The 20274-nt window shown below is 41.3% G+C and overlaps 1 protein-coding gene across 6 annotated transcripts in view; it reads left to right on the top strand.

The window, feature by feature from the left end:
* The window catches only part of znf142 (zinc finger protein 142), a 79767-nt gene that overhangs the window by 558 nt on the left and 58935 nt on the right, over positions 1 to 20274 (top strand). For all 6 annotated transcript variants that reach the window (XR_009809255.1, XR_009809254.1, XR_009809257.1 and 3 more), the window contains 4 exons: positions 2353 to 2631; positions 5296 to 6123; positions 7684 to 7861; positions 16276 to 18715. Coding sequence is in view for 2 of the 6 variants with exons in the window: in XM_061918377.1 (XP_061774361.1) it covers positions 2353 to 2631; positions 5296 to 6123; positions 7684 to 7861; positions 16276 to 18715 (3725 nt within the window). In the remaining 4 variants the exon portion in view is untranslated. The remainder of the gene's footprint in view (positions 1 to 2352; positions 2632 to 5295; positions 6124 to 7683; positions 7862 to 16275; positions 18716 to 20274) is intronic.

The following is a 20274-nucleotide window of genomic DNA, read 5'->3' as shown; positions in this document are numbered from 1 at the left end:
ATAATTAACTTAGAATTTCATGGCTGTAACACGTGCCAAAGTAGTTGGGAAAGGGCATGTTCACCACTGTGTTACATCACCTTTTCTTTTAACAACACTCAATAAACGTTTGGGAACTGAGGAAACTCATTGTTGAAGCTTTGAAAGTGGAATTCTTTCCCATTCTTGTTTTATGTAGAGCTTCAGTCGTTCAACAGTCCGGGATCTCCGCTGTCGTATTTTACGCTTCATAATGCGCCACACATTTTCGATGGGAGACAGGCCTGGACTGCAGGCGGGCCAGGAAAGTATCCGCACTCTTTTTTTCACAAAACCACGCTGTTGTAACACGTGCTGAATGTGGCTTGGCATTGTCTTGCTGAAATAAGCAGGGGCGTCCATGAAAAAGACGGCGCTTAGAGGGCAGCATATGTTGTTCCAAAACTTGTATGTACCTTTCAGCATTAATGGTGCCTTCACAGATGTGTAAGTTACCCATGCCTTGGGCACTAATGCACCCCGATACCATCACAGATGCTGGCTTTTAAAGTTAAAGTTAAAGTACCAATGATTGTCACACACACACTAGGTGTGGTGAAATTTGTCCTCTGCATTTGACCACCTCCTGGTAAGTGAGGGGAGCAGTGGGCAGCAGCGGTGCCGCGCCCGGGAATCATTTATTGTGATTTAACCCCCAATTCCAACCCTTGATGCTGAGTGACAAGGAGGGAGGCAATGGGTCCCATTTTTCTTTTATAGTCTTTGGTATGACTCGGCCGGGGTTTGAACTCCCAACCTACCGATCTCAGGGCGGACACTCTAACCACTAGGCCACTGAGTAAGATTTTGAACTTTGCGTCGATAACAGTTTGGATGGTTCGCTTACTCTTTGGTCCGGATGACACGATGTTGAATATTTCCAAAAACAATTCGAAATGTGGACTCGTCAGACCACAGAACACTTTTCCACTTTGCATCAGTCCATCTTTGATGATCTCGGGCCCAGAGAAGCCGGCGGTGTTTCTGGATGTTGTTGATAAATGGCTTTTGCTTTGCATATTAGAGCTTTAACTTGCACTTACAGATGTAGTGACAAACTTTATTAAGTGACAGTGGTTTTGTGAAGTCTTCCTGAGCCCATGTGGTGATATCCTTTAGAGATTGATGTCGGTTTTTGATAGAGTGCCGTCTGAGGGATCGAAGGTCACGGTCTTTTAATATTGGTTTCCGGCCATGCCGCTTACGTAGAGTGATTTCTCCAGATTCTCTGAACCTTTTGGTGATATTATGAACCGCAGACGTTGAAATCCTTGAATTTCTTGCAATTGCACTTTGAGAAACGTTGTTCTTAAACCGTTTGACTATTTGCTCACGCAGTTGTGGACAAAGGGGTGTACCTCGCCCCATCCTTTCTTGTGAAAGACTGAGCATTTTTTGGCAAGCTGTTTTTATACCCAATCATGGCACCCACCTGTTCCCAATTAGCCTGCACACCTGTAGGATGTTCCAAATAAGTGTTTGATGAGCATTCCTCAACTTTATCAGTATTTATTGCCACCTTTCCCAACTTCTTTGTCACGTGTTGCTGGCATCAAATTCTAAAGTTAATGATTATTTGCACAAAAAAAAATGTTTATCAGTTTGAACATGAAATATGTTGTCTTTGTAGCATATTCAACTGAATATGGGTTGAAAATGATTTGAGGCAGTTTGTTGTGGATTAATGTGGGCGGGATTATTATAGTGTTCCCAATGTTAAAAGGATAAAGCCATTGTTTACAAATTTGGTAAATAAATAACCCAAAAATGTATATTTTGTTGTTTTCTTACTGTACCGAAAATGAACCGTAGCGTGACCTCTTAAGCGAGGTATGTACCAAACCGAAATTTTTTGTGTACCGTTACACCACTATGTTGAAAAGGAGGCCCGAACTAGTAACTTTTAAAGCATTCCATTTTGCTTAAAGGCGGGAAAATATTCCTCCAACATGTAACTGTAAATGACAATTGCAATATTTATCGTCCTTTTCTTCTTCTCTCATTTTTAATTGTGAATTGCAACCACTTGTGTTAGTCCAGGAGTTAATAAGTGGTGGGTTGGGGCCAAATGTCACCAAAACCAAGTTCAGTTTTTTGCAGCAGATTTCTAAAATCATTAGCACACTGTCAAATCAATTATTTGGTTAGTCTGGCTGAGAACTATCCAACTATTCGGCCCGGTAACAAAATCTGACCGGCTCAAAACTTGTAAAAGCAATATTTTTGCAGCAAATTCCTAAAACCACTAGCGTGTGCCCTTTGTTTAGAGAAACCTAGACCACTGTAACCATTGAAACTCAGCCTCCATGTAAATTTGTAATGGTTTCCTTTCAGTGACAGTGGAGATGATGGAACAGCACAGATGTGCAACATGTGGGCAGACTTTCTCAGATGGTGGCCTGTCTGCGTCTCACAGCTGCTCAGACCGCCTACATCAGACCCCCACTTGTCGGCCAAGAAGGGGGAAAAGTTCCAGCCAAGTCTGCACATCATCAGAACCGAAAAATGGCAAAGAAGAAGCACAGCAACAAGTGAACAATGTGGAAAAAGCGAGAAAGACGACGAAAAAAGACACATGTTCAGCCATGAATGCCACACTATTGCCAACCAAAGGTACGTACGTATGACTGCCAACGCTAAGAAGGGTGTCCCAGTCCGATATTGATATCAAATATCATATTTGATTAGATCTCAGATAAAAGGACAACATATGGAAAAAATGTAGTGTTTTTCATACCTACCATTGTTCTCTGTTTGAGTATTTTCACTTGATCAAGTCTTTTCTAAAGTCCCGTTCTACAAAATAATAAAAGAATGTATGATTTCTGCTGATATCGTGTCGGATCAAAGTCATTATCGGCCAATACTCAAGCCTCCAATTGTAATTGTGAAGTATGTATACATTGATAAATTAAATGTAAAACTAGTAATGTGATTAAACGCCCCTTAATGAATGAAGTCACAATAAGAATATAAATGTGTTGTTACAGGGTTTCGCACAGCGCTTTGTTGTTAAGGCGGCCGCCTTAACAACAAAGAGCCACCGCCTAAACTAAAGTCTTAAAAAATATAAATATATAAAATATGTATATATATATATATTAGGGCTGCGAATCTTTGGGTGTCCCACGATTCGATTTAATATCGATTCTTGGGGTCACGATTCGATAATATATCGATTTTTTCGATTCAACGCGATTCTCGATTCAAAAACGTTTTTTCTGATTCAAAACGATTCTGTACTCATTCAATACATAGGATTTCAGCAGGATCTACCCCAGTCTGCTGACATGGTAGCAGAGTAGTAGACATTTTTTGAAAAGATTTTATAATTGTAAAGGACAATGTTTTATCAACTGATTGCAATAATGTAAATTTGTTTTAACTATTAAACGAACCAAAAATATGACTTATTTTATCTTTGTGAAAACATTGGACACAGTGTGTTGTCAAGCTTATGAGATGTGATGCAAGTCTAAGCCACTGTGACACTATTGTTCTTTTTTTTTATTTTTATAAATGTCTAATGATAATTTCAATGAGGGACTGTTAATCACTGCTCTGCTGAAATTATAACTAATATTGATACTGTTGTTGATGATATTCATTTTTGTTTCACTACTTTTGGTTTGTTCTGTGTCGTGTTTGTGTCTCCTCAATTGCTCTGTTTATTGCAGTTCTGAGTGTTGCTGGGTCAGTTTCGGTTTTGGAATTGGATTGCATTGTCATGGTATTGCTGTGTAGGGGTTTGTTAGATTGATAAAAATAAAAAATTAAAAAAATATATAGATTTAAAAAAAAAAGAAGAGAGAATCGATTCTGAATCGCACAATGTATTCAAATCGATTTTTTCCCACAACCCTAATATATATATATATATATATATATATATATATATATATATATATATATATATTTTTTTTTTTTTTTTGCTATTGTTAGTTTAAATATTTGTTTAAAACTATTATTATTTTTTTTGTTTATTTGTTTTTTAAATTATATTAGTGGTTCTTTTAAGTTGTATTTAAAGTGCAGTTCTGGTGGTACAGTAAATACTCATGTTTTGAAATTAAAGAATAATCGTGTTTTTAATTGTGATTTCAATATCAATCGAAGTAATCATGATTATTATTTTTTCCCATAATGGTCTGACAATGAAATAATGTCCCTTTAGGTTTTGTACGTTCAAAATAGGTATCCGGGATCTTTTTGTTATATTTGGTTTAGAGATGTCCGATAATATCGGACTGCCTATATTATCGGCCGATTAATGCTTTAAAATGTAATATGGAAAATTATCGGTATCTGTTTAAAAAAGGAAAATGTATGACTTTTTAAAACGGCGCTGTACGGAGTGGTACACGGATCATGGGAGGAGTACAGAGCGCCAATAAACCTTAAAGGCATACTTGATCAGCAGCCATACAGGTCACACTGAGGGTGGCTGTATAAACAACTTTAACACTGTTACAAATATGCCCCACATTGTGAACCCACACCAAACAAGAATGAAAAACACATTTCGGGAGAACATCCACACCGTAACACAACAGAAAAAATACCCGGAACCACTTGTAGCACTAATTCTTTCGGGACGCTACAATATACACCCCCCGCCACCCCCTACTCCCCCCTCCACCTCAACCTCTTCATGCTCTCTCAGGGAGAGCATGTCCCAAATTCCAAGCTGCTGTTTTGAGGCATGTTAAAAAAAAGAATGCACTTTGCCGAATGCAGCTGAGCTAGGCTCCAGCGACCCCAAATGGGACAAGCGGTAGAAAATGGATGGATGGATGGATGGATGGATGGACTTGAATAATAAATATGGCAGTGCAAAAACACATTTCGGGAGAACATCCGCACCGTAACACAACATAAACACAACAGAATAAATACCCAGAACCCCTTGCAGCACAAGTTCTTCCGGGACGCTACAATATACACCCCCAACCCCCCCTCCACCTCAACCTCCTCATTCTCTCTCAGGGAGAGCATGTCCCAAATTCCAAGCTGCTGTTTTGAGGCATGTTAAAAAAAAATAATGCGCTTTGCCCGAATGCAGCTGAGATAGGCTTCAGCGACAGACCGATAAACAGAAAGGCGTTTAATTTGCCAAAATTCACCCATTTAGAGTTCGGAAATCGGTTAAAAAAATACATGGTCTTTTTTCTGCAACATCAAGGTATATTTTGACGCTTGCATAGATTTGGTGATAATGTTCCCCTTTAATGTTGTGGACCACCAATCATTTCTGCCATTTTTTTCCCCTCCCTTTAGAATACCTTGCAGAGGGGGCCGAGCACATTTACCGTACCCACACTTGCCCCAAATGTCGGCGCTGTTTCAAGATGCGTTCCCATCTGCAGGAGCATCTCCATCTCCATTCCCCCGACCCCAGTCTGCAGTGTCCCACCTGCAAGCGGTTCTTCACGAGCAGGAGCAAACTGCGCGTACACCGACTCCGTGAGGAGGGCGAAAAAGTGCACCGTTGCCACCTGTGTGAATATTCCGCCGTGGAACGCAACGCGGTCCGCCGCCACCTCACCACAAAGCATGGGGACCAGGCAGAAGACGGGAAGATACGCCACAGCTACCCGTGTCCTGCATGTGGTCAAAGCTTTAACCAGAGCAGGTTGCTGAAGGCTCACATGAAGACGCACAACGTCAAACCCGACTGCGACGCGGCCATGTCTTGCTTCCAAGAGGGTTGTTCCTTCCAGACGCCTCTGCGCAAGGCTCTCGTCCAACATGCCGCGGAGGCGCATGAGACGGAGGCGGTGGAATGTCGACATCACGCCTGCGCCGCCATCTTTCCAGGTGACAAGGAAATGGAGGCTCATTACAGGACCCACCTGGCCTACCACTGCTCTCAGTGCGAGTTCTCGTCCTCCAACAAGAGCGCCTTCCTCCAGCATCAGCGCCACGGCCATCCAGGGAGTGAGAAACTCTGTTGTGACTTTTGCGCCTTTTTCACGTTCAACCCTGTGGAATTTGAGCAGCACGTCGGACACTTACATGCCAACGAGAAGATCCATCACTGCCCTCAGTGCAGCTATGTGACCTCACACAAGAGAGGCTTGAGGCGACACATGCTTATGCACAGCGGTGAGAGCTCAATTGTGTTTTTTCACGACTCTTCGATTTGATTGTTGTATGTTGTTTTGCGATGTTTTGCGTAATTTGGCACACTTTTCTCCAGACGTGTCAAAGTCTAACGCAGGGGTGCCCACACTTTTTGTGCAGGCGAGCTACTTTTCAATTGACCAACTCGAGGGGATCTACCTCATTTATATATATCATTTATATTTATTTATTTATGAAAGAGACAGTTTTGTAAACAAGTTAAATGTGTTTAATGATAATACAAGCATGTGTAACACATATAGATGTCTTTCTTTCACGAAGACAAGAATATAAGTTGGTGTATTACCTGATTCTGATGACTTGCATTGATTGGAATCAGACAGTAATGATGATAACGCCCACATTTTCAAGTGGAGGAGAAAAAAAGTTGTCCTTTTCTGTACAATACCACATGAAAGTGGTTGGTTTTTGGCATCTAATTCATCCAGCTTCCATACACTTTACAAGAAAAACATTGGCGGCAAATTCCGTAGCTTGCTTGATTGACATTTACGGCACCCGAGGGTCTTGTGAGATGACGCTGGCTGCTGCCAGTTCATTATTATGAAAAAATGACAGAGAGGAAGGCGAGAAACACTTTTTATTTCAACAGACTTTCGCGCCGTCCCTTCCGTCAAAACTCTAAAGGCCGACTGCACATTTCCTATCTTCACAATAAAAGCCCAGCTTCATGCTGCCTGCGCTAACAAAATAAGAGTCTCGGAAAGCTGGCGTGCACAAGTGATGTGCACGCCAGCTTTCTGAGGGATCGCTTGTGCACGCCAGTTTTCCGAGACTCTGTATTTAGTTAGCGCAGGCAGCATGAAGCAGGGCTTTTATTGTGAAGATAGGAAATGTGCAGTCGGCCTTTAGAGTTTTGACGGAAGGTACGGCGCGAGTCTGTTGAAATAAAAAGTGTTTCTCGCCTTCCTCTCGGTCATATTTTAATAATAATGATCTTGCAGCAGCCAGCGTCATCTCACAAGACCCTCCGGTACCGTGAATGTCATTTAAGTGACGTCTTGGTGAAGACTGATGATCACTAATTTTTAGGTCTATTTTTTTTTTAAAAGCCTGGCTCGAGATCGACTGACACACCCCCCGCGGTCGACTGGTAGCTCGCGATCGACGTAATGGGCACCCCTGATCTAACGTATAAAATACTACACGGTCTAGCTCCATCCTATCTTGCAGATTGTATTGTACCATATGTCCCGACAAGAAATCTGCGTTCAAAGGACTCCGGCTTATTAGTGATTCCCAAAGCCCAAAAAAAGTCTGCGGGCTATAGATCGTTTTCATTTCGGGCTCCAGACTATATTTAAGTTGACTATATTTAAGTTAACATCATTTGTGATTACTTGGAGTACATATATTTTTTCCTGCCAAAATAAAAAGAAGTAATACATTTAGTAAGAAAAGTTACAATGCTTTATTGATACATATTATTTTCAGGCTTTCGAGGGCCAAATAAAATGAAGTGGCGGGCTATATCTGGTCCCCATGCCTTGAGTTTGACAACTATGCTTTACTCTTTTCAAGGTGAGAAGCCCTTCAAGTGCAGCCTCTGTGACTTCCGATGCCGAGATGTCTCCTACCTCTCAAAACATTTGCTCACACACTCGGACGACAAGAACTTCATGTGTGCCGAGTGTGGATACGTCACCAAATGGAAACACTACTTAAACGTCCATATGAGGAAACATGCAGGAGAGCTCAGGTAGTGTGTTGCCTTTATTACTTGAGCGTTTTTCATCCTGATGTAAATACATTAAACCACTGCTTCTCCAACTTTGGCTCTCTAAGTACCACCAAAATGACCAACATTAAAATACAGTCGCGTAGTAGGCCTACTGTAAGTATTCATTAAAAACAAAGTAGAGGTTTTATATAACAAGTATATTTACTAATTTTGGTCAGTGTATCATCACACACAATGCACAGACATCATCAACAATGATACTCCATATACAGTGCATTTTTACCATTATTTCCTGTTACTTTTCCTACGCTTAGTAACCCGCGGCTTATGAATTGGTGCAACTAACATGTGGATGTTTCTTCGCAGACGGCCACAATGCAAATAATTCTCATAAAACACATACAAAGACCCTTAAATGTTATAGTATGTCATTGTTTTTGCTATGGCGCCAATTTTGGACAAGTGAGTGTTGACAGTGTTTCCTGCTGTTTAAAGCTTTGAACCGGAAGTACAACAGCCATTCCGTCTTCTAAATCGTCTATAGCGTTTTTACTTGTTTGGATTCTTCATTCATCACTCCTAGCAACGTTTGTAATTTTTACAATATAACTAACACAATTCTTACTAACTAAATCGTCCCATGTGTGATGTCTGTAGGAGTGTTTTCATGCATATTTTGTACGTGCTATTGTAATGTATTGAAGCTAGCGTCGTTAGCATTAGCTAATATGTTAACACAAATGTGACTGTCTGTGTTAGTTTTATTAACTTACAATGGCATTCATTTTGTATTGTGTTAGTTTCACAAATTCCTCAGTAAATTCACAAAAACGTCACTATGGAGTCATTGATTCTGTTAAGATGATTGCAGAGCTGGCTTCCGCAGCTAGTGGGTCCATGACGATGATGTCTGTTTTGTCTGATCAGCCTTGAGTGTAGTTTTTTTCTTGCATTTTAACGTTGCAGGAAGTGAAGTGTGTTCGTAGATAAAAATAATCATTTTTCGGGACAATAAATCTGTCAATAACTGGTTGAGTTATGTTGCTAGTAGGGCTGTGAATCTTTGGGTGTCCCATGATTCGATTCAATATCGATTCTTGGGGTCGCGATTCGATAATATATCGATTTTTTTCGATTTGATTTGATTCTCGATTCAAAAACGATATTTGTCCGATTCAAAACGATTCTGTATTCATTCAATACATAGGATTTCAGCAGGATCTACCCCAGTCTGCTGACATGCCAGCAGAGTAGTAGATTTTTTAAAAACAAAAGGTTTTATAATTGTAAAGGACAATGTTTTATCAACTGATTGCAATAATGTAAATTTGTTTTAACTATTAAATGAACCAAAAATATGACTTATTTTATCTTTGTGAAAACATTGGACACAGTGTGTTGTCAAGCTTATGAGATGCGATGCAAGTATAAGCCACTGTGACACTATTGTTCTTTTTTATTATTTTTATAAATGTCTAATGATAATGTCAATGAGGGAATTTTAATCACTGCTATGCTGAAATTATAATTAATATTGATACTGTTGTTGATAATATTCATTTTTGTTTCATTACTTTTGGTTTGTTCTGTGTCGTGTTTGTCTCTCCTCTCAATTGCTCTGTTTATTGCAGTTCTGAGTGTTGCTGGGTCAGGTTTGGTTTTGGAATTGGATTGCATTGTTATGGTATTGCTGTGTAGTGGTTTGTCGGATTGATTTAAAAAAAAAAAGTATTTTTAAAAAATGAGAATTGATTCTGAATCGCACAACATAAACGATTCGATTCGTATTCGAATCGATTTTTTGCCACACCCCTAGTTGCTAGCAAATAGACAAACAAGCCCAAGCCAAAACATAACCTTTTTGGCGGAGGTACGAAAGTCTGCATTCTGCAAAGCGAAGCGCACCACTTCCGTTTCGAGCGTTTTCAAGTCGTCACAAAGCCGTTCGTTTTTGATTGATTGAAACTTTTTTTAGTAGATTGTACAGTACAGTACATATTCCGTACAATTGACCACTAAATGGTAACACCCGAATAAGTTTTTCAATTTGTTTAAGTCGGGGTCAAAGTTAATCAATTCATGGTTCTCATCGCACCGCACGGCGGGAGAACACCAAGAAAATGTTCAACGCAGGAAATAAACTGCAAAGATACTTCAAGCCAGCACTTAGAAATACTTGTTTGTAATAATGAGTATGACAAGAAAATTTTAACACTTATTTTTGTTCAATTACGGTAAGTGTGTTTATACTAAACATTATTGACACTTCATTTTACGCAATATGGCATTTTTACCAAGCTTTTTTTTTTTTTTTTTGATACATACTGCAATAATATCGTACTGTGAGATTAGACACTGTCACATCCCTAATGTTAAGTTTGCATGTGAACGTTATTGGTCGTGACCACAGGATGCCGAAACGGTAGGCGAAGTGCAAGTAAAATGCATTTATTAACAAAAATAAAGAAATAGTGCACGCAAGCATAAAAGAAACTGTGCACATTTAAGTACAAGGCAAAGCAAAAGGCATGGAAGTCAAGAGGACAGTCCTGGCATGTAAAGCATCCTGATTAGCGTACCAGTTGTGGGAGCCAATGCGCAGACAAGAGAAATAGTGGCAAAAGGAGGCACACAGAAAGAAATTAGAGCACTGTAAAGAAAATACCAGAAACTAATAATTGTCATAAGAGATCATGACGGATAAAACAAAAATAAATAGGATTTTTCTTTGTCTATCGCAGGGGTAGGGAACCTATGGTGATTAGATTAAAAGGCCCAGGTGGGCCAACTACACACCTGTCGCTGATTTTGAGGCCGGTCCTGGCAACATCCCGCTTTGCTGCAAGCCCGCAGGCCCCCCCCCAGTTAACTTCAAAATAACAATGTTAATACAAAGAATAAGAGACCTATTATACTCTGGAAATGTTGGTCTTACTTAAAAATGCACACGTTTAGTTGTGTTCAGTGTTAAAAAAATATTATATGGCTCTTAGGGAAATACATTTTCAAATATTTGGCTTCTTGGCTCTCTCAGACAAAAAGGTTCCCGACCCTTGGTCCATCGTTTTATCAAAATGTAAAAATCCTTAGTCGAGCAGTGATTAGGCTGATTAACTTTGTTTTTACAAAACTGTCCAGTAGATGGCAGCGTAATTCTAAATAGGTAGAGGCCGCTTGTTTATGGAAGACACTCCTCCATTTACATGTAGTCCGATGCACCGTTCAATCAATAACCCAACTGCTGCTGCTTAGCCTTCTGTCATCTTAACATTCGTAGCCCAGTTCACGGAATGCTCAATTACACATACTTTTTTATTAATAGCACGCATGTACCACATTTTCGTGGTTCATTAAGGAGAGGAGGTCTTCCACTAATGACTTGGTTGGCTGTTTAATGTCTGGAAGCTGAAGTGGTCTGCTAGACAGGGGCCATTAGTTTGCTCCTGATGGGTGGGCGAGCAAGAATATTTACAATATGTGCTACATAATGGATACAAAAGCACTCAACCAAGACTATATACAGTATACTTTCCAAAAAATCATTGAACAGTGTCAATCTCTGATGCCATATGAACTATGGCTTTTTTGAAATAGTACTATCCATGTTGTGGCCCAAAAAACGGCCAGTTGCAGACAGAATTTGCAAATAAAGGAATGTTTTAATGTTTTTTCGTACCAGTTTTAATTTGACATTTGTGCTTGCCATAATTATAAAATTGTAAATATACCCTTTAAATGCCACTTTGTTGGCACAATAGTTTGCAATTGCTCCATATTCTCATGAGTTGATTAACGTGGACCCCGACTTAAACAAGTTGAAAAACTTATTCGGGTGTTACCATTTAGTGGTCAATTGTAAGGAATATGTACTGAACTGTACAATCTACTAATACAAGTATCAATCAATCAATATTCTAGCTGTCACCAATAAACCGTTTAAGCCGGAAGTGTCTAAAGTGTTTAATGTTTTATTTAATTAAAAAATCAAATAAAAGAGTAAACAAATGACGTGTAACGGGAAAAAGTTGCAATGTTGACTTAAATTTTCTTTGGAGCTGCCATTGCTCCCAAAAAATAATCCATCCGTCCATCCATCCATCATCTTCCGCTTATCCGAGGTCGGGTCGCGGGGGCAGCAGCCTAAGCAGGGAAGCCCAGACTTCCCTCTCCCCAGCCACTTCGTCTAGCTCTTCCCGGGGGATCCCGAGGCGTTCCCAGGCCAGCCGGGAGACATAGTCTTCCCAACGTGTCCTGGGTCTTCCCCGTGGCCTCCTACCGGTTGGACGTGCCCTAAACACCTCCCTAGGGAGGCGTTCGGGTGGCATCCTGACCAGATGCCCGAACCACCTCATCTGGCTCCTCTCGATGTGGAGGAGCAGCGGCTTTACTTTGAGTTCCTCCCGGATGGCAGAGCTTCTCACCCTATCTCTAAGGGAGAGACCTGGAAACTCATTTCGGCCGCTTGTACCCGTGATCTTATCCTTTCGGTCATGACCCAAAGCTCATGACCATAGGTGAGGATGGGAACGTAGATCGACCGGTAAATTGAGAGCTTTGCCTTCCGGCTCAGCTCCTTCTTCACCACAACGGATCGGTACAACGTCCGCATTACTGAAGACGCCGCACCGATCCGCCTGTCGATCTCACGATCCACTCTTCCCTCACTCGTGAACAAGACTCCTAGGTACTTGAACTCCTCCACTTGGGGCAGGGTCTCCTCCCCAACCCGGAGATGGCATTCCACCCTTTTCCGGGCGAGAACCATGGACTCGGACTTGGAGGTGCTGATTCTCTTTCCGGTCGCTTCACACTTGGCTGCGAACCGATCCAGTGAGAGCTGAAGATCCCGGCCAGATGAAGCCATCAGGACTACATCATCTGCAAAAAGCAGAGACCTAATCCCGTGGCCACCAAACCGGATCCCCTCAATGCCTTGACTGCGCCTAGAAATTCTGTCCATAAAAGTTATGAACAGAATCGGTGACAAAGGACAGCCTTGGCGGAGTCCAACCCTCACTGGAAAAAATAATCATGAATCCAAATCAATGTTGTTAAGAACTATTGACTTATTTGACGCTCCAATTACTTTACATCAAATATTTCCCTCTTAAATATTTTTGGGGGAAGAATATGGCATATTTTGTGCGTTTGACATTTAAAAAAGAAAGTTTTCTTTGACAAAAAGGGAATAAAACAAATATCTTATAATCGGCAAAAGATCTCAAGTTGATCTGGAGGCTCACGCGTTAAAATAAAAATTTAAAAAAAGTATGATGTATTTTTAACACTTTTGTGAGTGAGGCCCAAGAATTTTAGTGGGATTTTTTTTCTTTTTAAATTGTCATTGCTTAAAAAATAATAATGAATCTAGAGCAGTGTTGTTATGAATTATTTACCAATATAAGGCTTCAATTACTTTACATCAAATATTTCCCTCTGAAATATTTTCGTGAAAATATTGCATATTTGGTGGGTTTGACATTTAAAAAACAAAGTTTTCTTTGACAAAAAGGGCATAAGACAAATATCTTATAATCGGCAAAAGATGTAAAGTTGATCTAGAGGCTCAAGCGTTGAAAGTTAAAAAAAAAAAAAATGTAGGACGTATTTTTAACACTTTTGTACGAGGGGCCCAAGATTTTTAGTGGGATTTTTTTTCTTTTTAAACTGTCATTGCTTAAAAAATAATAATGAATCAAAAGCAGTGTTGTTATGAATTATTGACCTATTAAAGGCTCCAATTACTTTACATTAAATATTTCCCTCTGAAATATTTTTGGGGGAAAATATTGTTTTTTGGGGGGGTTTGACATTTAAAAAACAAAGTTTTCTTTGACAAAAAGGGTATAAAACAAATATCTTATAATCGGCAAAAGATTTAAAATTGATCTGGAGGCTCACGCGTTAAAATAAAAATTTAAAAAAAGTATGATGTATTTTTAACACTTTTGTGGGTGAGGCGCAAGAATTTTTGTGGGATTTTTTTTCTTTTTAAACTGTCATTGCTTAAAAAAAATAATGGATCAAAATCAGTGTTATTATGAATTATTGACCTATTTAAGGCTCCAATTACTTCACATCAGATACGGTATATTCACTTTAAAAATGTTTTGGGGAAATGATTGCATATTTTGTGTATTTGCCTTTAAAACAAGGTTTTTACAAAAAGGGCTTGAAACATGAAAAAATTTAATAAAAAAAACATTACATCGACAACCTGAAGGTGATCTAGAGATATAAGCGTTGAGTAAAATATATATGTAGGACATATTTCTGACATTTTTATGACCATATATATATATATATATATATATATATGTAGGTGTGGGAAAAATCACAAGACTACTTCATCTCTACAGATCTGTTTCATGAGGGGTTCCCTCAATCATCAGGAGATTTTAATGGAAGCATTCACATACAATGGTTTATATAGAGCACAGAGTGGGTGGGTACAAGCAGGCGTAGGGTGTGGTGATTGGCTCATGTGTTACCTAGGAGGTGTTTCCGTCTATGGCGGCATGTTGAAATGATTTCACTGCGCTTGTTGAGGGATGATAGATCAGGATGATATATAATAAACAGTTTCTCTTTTAAGCATAGGTTGCATCTTTTATTACCACTGTTGTAAGGTGTGCTGGATGCAAGAATTTGCCATGTTATTGAATATTCAACATTATTGTCTTTGAGGTTCCAAATGTGTTTGCTGAGTTCTGTGGAATTCTGCAAAGTCTGGTTTCTAAAGGAGGCGTTGTGATTATTCCATCTTGTTTTGAACGCTCCTTCGGTTAATCCTACGTACGTGTCGGATGTGTTAATGTCCTTGCGTATTACCTTTGCTTGGTAAACGACTGATGTCTGTAAGCACCTTCCGTTGAGAGGGAAATCAGGTTTCTTGCGACAGTTACATTCATTATTGGTTTCAGAGTCGTTTAGTCTGGGGGTAGGCAGTCCTTTTGCAATTGCTTTGTTGTGGTTTGAAATGATTTGTTGCATGTTATTCATACAGCTGTAGCTCAATTTAATGTTGTTCTTGTTGAATATTTTTCTTAGGGTGTTGCCTTTGGGGAAGTGTTTGTCGATCAGAGTGAGGAACTTGCGGCCGATGTTGGTTGAGACGTCTTTGCTGAATGGCGGATTGTACCAGATGATGTTGTTTCGTTTTCTGCTCTTTTTTGGTTGGTTTCCTAGGGTGGGTTCATAGGTGAGGGTGAAGTTGTATCCGCTTTCATCAAGTGCTTTCTGGTACGGGGGGGGAAGAAAAATATTCATATATATATATATATATGTATATGTATATATATATATATATATATATATATATATATATATATATATATATGTATGTATATATATATATATATGTATGTATATATATATATATATATATATATGTATGTATATATATATATATATGTATGTATATATATATATGTTCACGAGTGAGGGAAGAGTGGATCATGAGATCGACAGGCGGATCGGTGCGGCGTCTTCAGTAATGCGGACGTTGTACCGATCCGTTGTGGTGAAGAAGGAGCTGAGCCGGAAGGCAAAGCTCTCAATTTATCGGTCGATCTACGTTCCCATCCTCACCTATGGTCATGAGCTTTGGGTCATGACCGAAAGGATAAGATCACGGGTACAAGCGGCCGAAATGAGTTTCCTCCGCCGTGTGGCGGGGCTCTCCCTTAGAGATAGGGTGAGAAGCTCTGTCATCCGGGAGGAACTCAAAGTAATATACATATATATAATATACATATATGCATATATATACATATATATATGCATATATATACATATATGCATATATATACATATATATATATACATATATATATATATATATATATATATATATATATATATATATATATATATATATATATATATATATATATATATATATATATATAATTTTATTGTTTTAGATTTTTAGGTTAGGACACCCCTGGTTCAAGCCCTATCTACATGGAGGAACAGTTTGCATTTTGGGGTTAGCCAAATCTGTCATTTTGGGGGGGGGGGGGGGGGCCTCCCAGAGTGGATAAAGAGTTTCCTTATTAACCTGACATCTTTTTGGAAAAAGAAAACCGAACTGCCACGCTTGTTAACTTCATTGATTGATTAATTGAAACTTTTATTAGTAGATTGCACAGTGCAATACATATTCCATACAATTGACCATTAAACCCAAATGAGTTTTTCAACTTTTTTTAAGTCGGGGTCCACGTTAATCAATTCATGGTGCCACCGTAGCCTAAAAATTTTACAATCCAGGTTGATATGCCAAAAAAGTAGTCAAGGAGCTGTACAAAAGTGAGAAAACTCAAACTCGCGCTAATGTAAACACCATCATTGTTGGAGTTTCAAAGTCCATGTGTCACAATGTGGAACTCGTATTATTTTTGAGACAAAATACCTTTTTCCTCTCTTAGGTATGAGTGTGACAGGTGCCCATATCGCTGTCACCGCATGGACCAGCTCAACAGCCACAAACTACGACATCAAGCCAAATCACTGATGTGTGAGATCTGCGCGTACGCCTGCAAGCGCAAATATGAGCTCCGGAATCACATGCGGGCAAAACATCCTGCAATGGGCCAACAAGCATCTGTATATAAGTGCAAATACTGCACATACACCACATGTTTTCGACAAGCCCTGCAAAATCACGAGAATTGCAAACACACCAGGCTGAAACAGTACTGCTGCGCTCTCTGTCCTTATTCCTCCTTCAGTAGCATCAGCCTCTTCTTGCACAAGAGGAAAGCCCATGGATACGTACCCGGGGACCAAACCTGGCTGAAGAATTATGCAGCAAAAGAAAGGGAAAGGAATTCATCGAGCATGTCACAGGATTTCCACAATGAGTCACTAACAGGCAATGAGAGATCTGAGCAGCGTACTGAAGAAGCTCCAGCAGATTACGTTGCCAGTGAAGGTCCTGAAGCGAATACACAAGGTGTCGAATCACTGGATGTTGATGAAGTTGGCCGTAAAGAGGTTACCCATGAAGGGATATCGGATAGCCTGCCACCTAGCACCAGCCCTGAGTACTGCACTCTTGTTTTGACAGCATTAACGGCTGACTATGAAACTGATTTTTTGCAAAAGGAGTACGCAGCCGCTCACATGACACCCCCTTTACACTGCAGTAAATCAGCCCTAGAAAAAGAAGAAATCCTTTTATCTACACACATTTCAGAGGCAGAAACGCTTCCCGGGGTTAATGAAGAAGGCCAACAAAGTCTAGCCGCTGACGATTATGAGTCAGAGCAGGAAACTGTAGAATTGGATAATGATTGCGGCAGTTCAGAATCTTCCCATGTGAAGCACCCTCTGTTAGAGTCTTGTTTGAAACCCACGAGGACACAAGATAAGGAACAATCAGAAGCTATGGTTTTGGAGGGAAGAGTCCAGATGCTTGTGGTGCCGACTAAAGATGGTTGTGACAAATCGTCTTATGTTACAAAAAAGAAGAAGACTCTGAAGCAGCACTCTCCGTTTGCTTGTTGTGATAGAACACAACATCACGAGTGCCAGGCATGTGGTGCCCAGTTCAAACAGAGGCGGGGCCTTAATAGCCACATTGCCAGGAAATGTGCTGCAATTCCTAAAAAAAACACAACTTTCATTGGCAAAGCGGTCGCACAAACAGAAGACCGCCGTGCTGTGGGTCCAGACATGTCCAAAAAGCGGGGAGCGACACAGTCACGTGACAAAATCCTCACAAACCAAAACAGGATTTCCTCAGAAGTAAATGAGGAGTGCCTTCTTCGACAAAAACAGGATGGATCTTCATGTAATTTAACGGATTCTCAAAGCGCCTCTACGTTCACTGAGTCGAATCCTCAGCGGAGCAACAAACTGACAAAAAAGCCTTCAAAGACTCAACAAGAAGACATTCCAGTCCAGAGTGGAAAATTCACGTGCAGCCTCTGCAGTTTTTCATCAGTCAGGCTTGCAACAGTGAACAGACACATTTCCATTTGCCAAAAGCGGTCACGAAAAAAAGAAAATGTGACCATCCCAGTTGAGAAAGACCTTAAAAGTGAGGCCCCACGCGTCGCACCTCACACATGCCAATACTGTCCTTTCGCCACCACCAGGCGCTATCGCCTGGAAGAACACGAGTCTCTTCACACCGGAATCGGGCGCCACGCCTGCGATGTTTGCGACAAAACCTTCGGAGCGTTGACCAAACTGCGTCAACACAAGTTGCGCATCCACGACAAACGACCCTCTCAGACGTGCCCGCTCTGTGACTACAGCGGCTACACACTTGACGACGTGAGAAGACACACCCTCAGATGCCACACAGGGGAAATGCGTCACACCTGCACTCACTGTGAAGCTCGCTTCAGTTCCGAAGTTGCTCTGAGAAACCACGGCAAACGTGTTCACCAGCCCCTCGTGCTTTTCTCATGCGACCAGTGTGAGTACACTTGTAGCAACGAGACCACACTCAGGACCCACCAACAGGGCAAACACCCACAAATGAGCGGCACCACCTGCAAGGAGAAGAGCATCAAGGTCCCGCGCAAAGTCCACCTCAAACATCAGTGCCAGCTCTGCCCTTTTGCGGGTAAAACGAGGCAGATCCTCGCCCGACACCTTCTGGACGAGCACGAGGAGGGGTCTCTGCTGGATAAGCCTCTCAGGTGCAGCAACTGTCCGTTCGCTTGTCAGCATCCGCTGGTGTTGGAGCAGCATCTCCGCTCCCACGGAGGCAAGCGTGTGTACAAATGCAGCGACTGCAAGTATTCAACTGGCAACAAGCAGAAGATGACGTGGCACGTTCGCATCCACACCGGGGAGAAGCCTTACAAGTGTGAGCTTTGTAGTTACGCCTGCATTGATCCATCAAGGTTGAAGGTATGCGTGTATAATGATATTATTATTATTTAAACAAACTAACCTAAAGATATCTAGTTCAACTTGCAGACATTAGCTAATGACCTCAAATCTAGTAACTGTTTCATTCATTATTACTAAATTGCAATAGGGCTTGAAAGGGTGAGGTAGTAAACGCAATGCATTGTGGGGTTTTTGGGGCCTCTGAATAAGCTTTTTTTCTTTGTGTTGGTGTCTTCACGGCATTTTCAGAAGTTTCTGTTTCTTAAAATACTACACGGTCTAGCTCCATCCTATCTTGCCGATTGTATTGTACCATATGTCCCGGCAAGAAATCTGCGTTCAAAGGACTCTGGCTTATTAGTGATTCTCAAAGCCCAAAAAAAGTCTGCGGGCTATAGAGCGTTTTCATTTCGGGCTCTGGAATGCCCTCCCGGTAACAGTTCGAGATGCTACCTCAGTAGAAGCATTTAAGTCTCACCTTTAAACTCATTTGTATACTGTAGCCTTTAAATAGACTCCATTTTTAGACCAGTTGATCTGCCGTTTCTTTTCTTTTTCTCCTATGTCCCACTCTCCCTTGTGGAGGGGGTCCGGTCCGATCCGGTGGCCATGTACTGCTCGCCTGTGTATCGGCTGGGGACATCTCTGCGCTGCTGATCCGCCTCCGCTTCGGATGTTTTCCTGCTGGCTCCGCTGTGAACGGGACTCTCGCTGCTGTGTTGGATCCGCTTTGGACTGGACTCTCGCGACTGTGTTGGATCCATTATGGATTGAACTTTCACAGTATCATGTTAGACCCGCTCGACATCCATTGCTTTCCTCCTCTCCAAGGTTCTCATAGTCATCATTGTCACCGACGTCCCACTGGGTCATTATTGTCACCGATGTCCCACTGGGTGTGAGTTTTCCTTGCCCTTATGTGGGCCTACCGAGGATGTCGTAGTGGTTTGTGCAGCCCTTTGAGACACTAGTGATTTAGGGCTGTATAAATAAACATTGATTGATTGATTGATTGATATGGTAAAGTTAGAAAGAGAGTGGCACATTCGCAGAGGCAGCGGCCTGAGCAGAAGAGCCCAGACTTCTCTCTCCCCAACTACTCGGTCCAGCTCTTCCCGGAGAATTCCCAAGGCGTTCGCAGGCCAGCCGGGACACATAGTCTCTCCACCGTGTTCTGGCTTTTTCCTCGTGGCCTCCTACCGGTCGGACGTGCCCTAAACATCTCCCCAGGGAGGGGTCCGGGGGTCATTCTGACCAGATGCCCAAGCCACGTAATCTGGCTACTCTCGATGTGTAGGAGCAGCGGCTTTACTCTCTGCTCCTCCCGAATGACAGAGCGTCTCACCCTATCTCTAAGGCAGGGGTTGGCAACCCACAGCTCCGGAGCCGCATGCGGCTCTTTGGCCACTCTGATGTGGCTCAGCTGCATAATCGCCGAACCCCCCGATTGTTTCAGGAGGTTTCTAGATTTTGGTGCCTCTCCCGGACATCACCCGGGGTTAACATTCTCGGATTTTCAATCGGACTACAATATTGAGGGCGTGCCGTGATGGCTTTACTTTTGACGTCCTCTACAA

The sequence above is a fragment of the Nerophis ophidion genome, linkage group LG13 (genome assembly GCF_033978795.1).
Source record: "Nerophis ophidion isolate RoL-2023_Sa linkage group LG13, RoL_Noph_v1.0, whole genome shotgun sequence".
Taxonomy (NCBI): Eukaryota; Metazoa; Chordata; class Actinopteri; order Syngnathiformes; family Syngnathidae; genus Nerophis; species Nerophis ophidion.
This window is presented reverse-complemented; position numbering and strand designations above follow the sequence as displayed.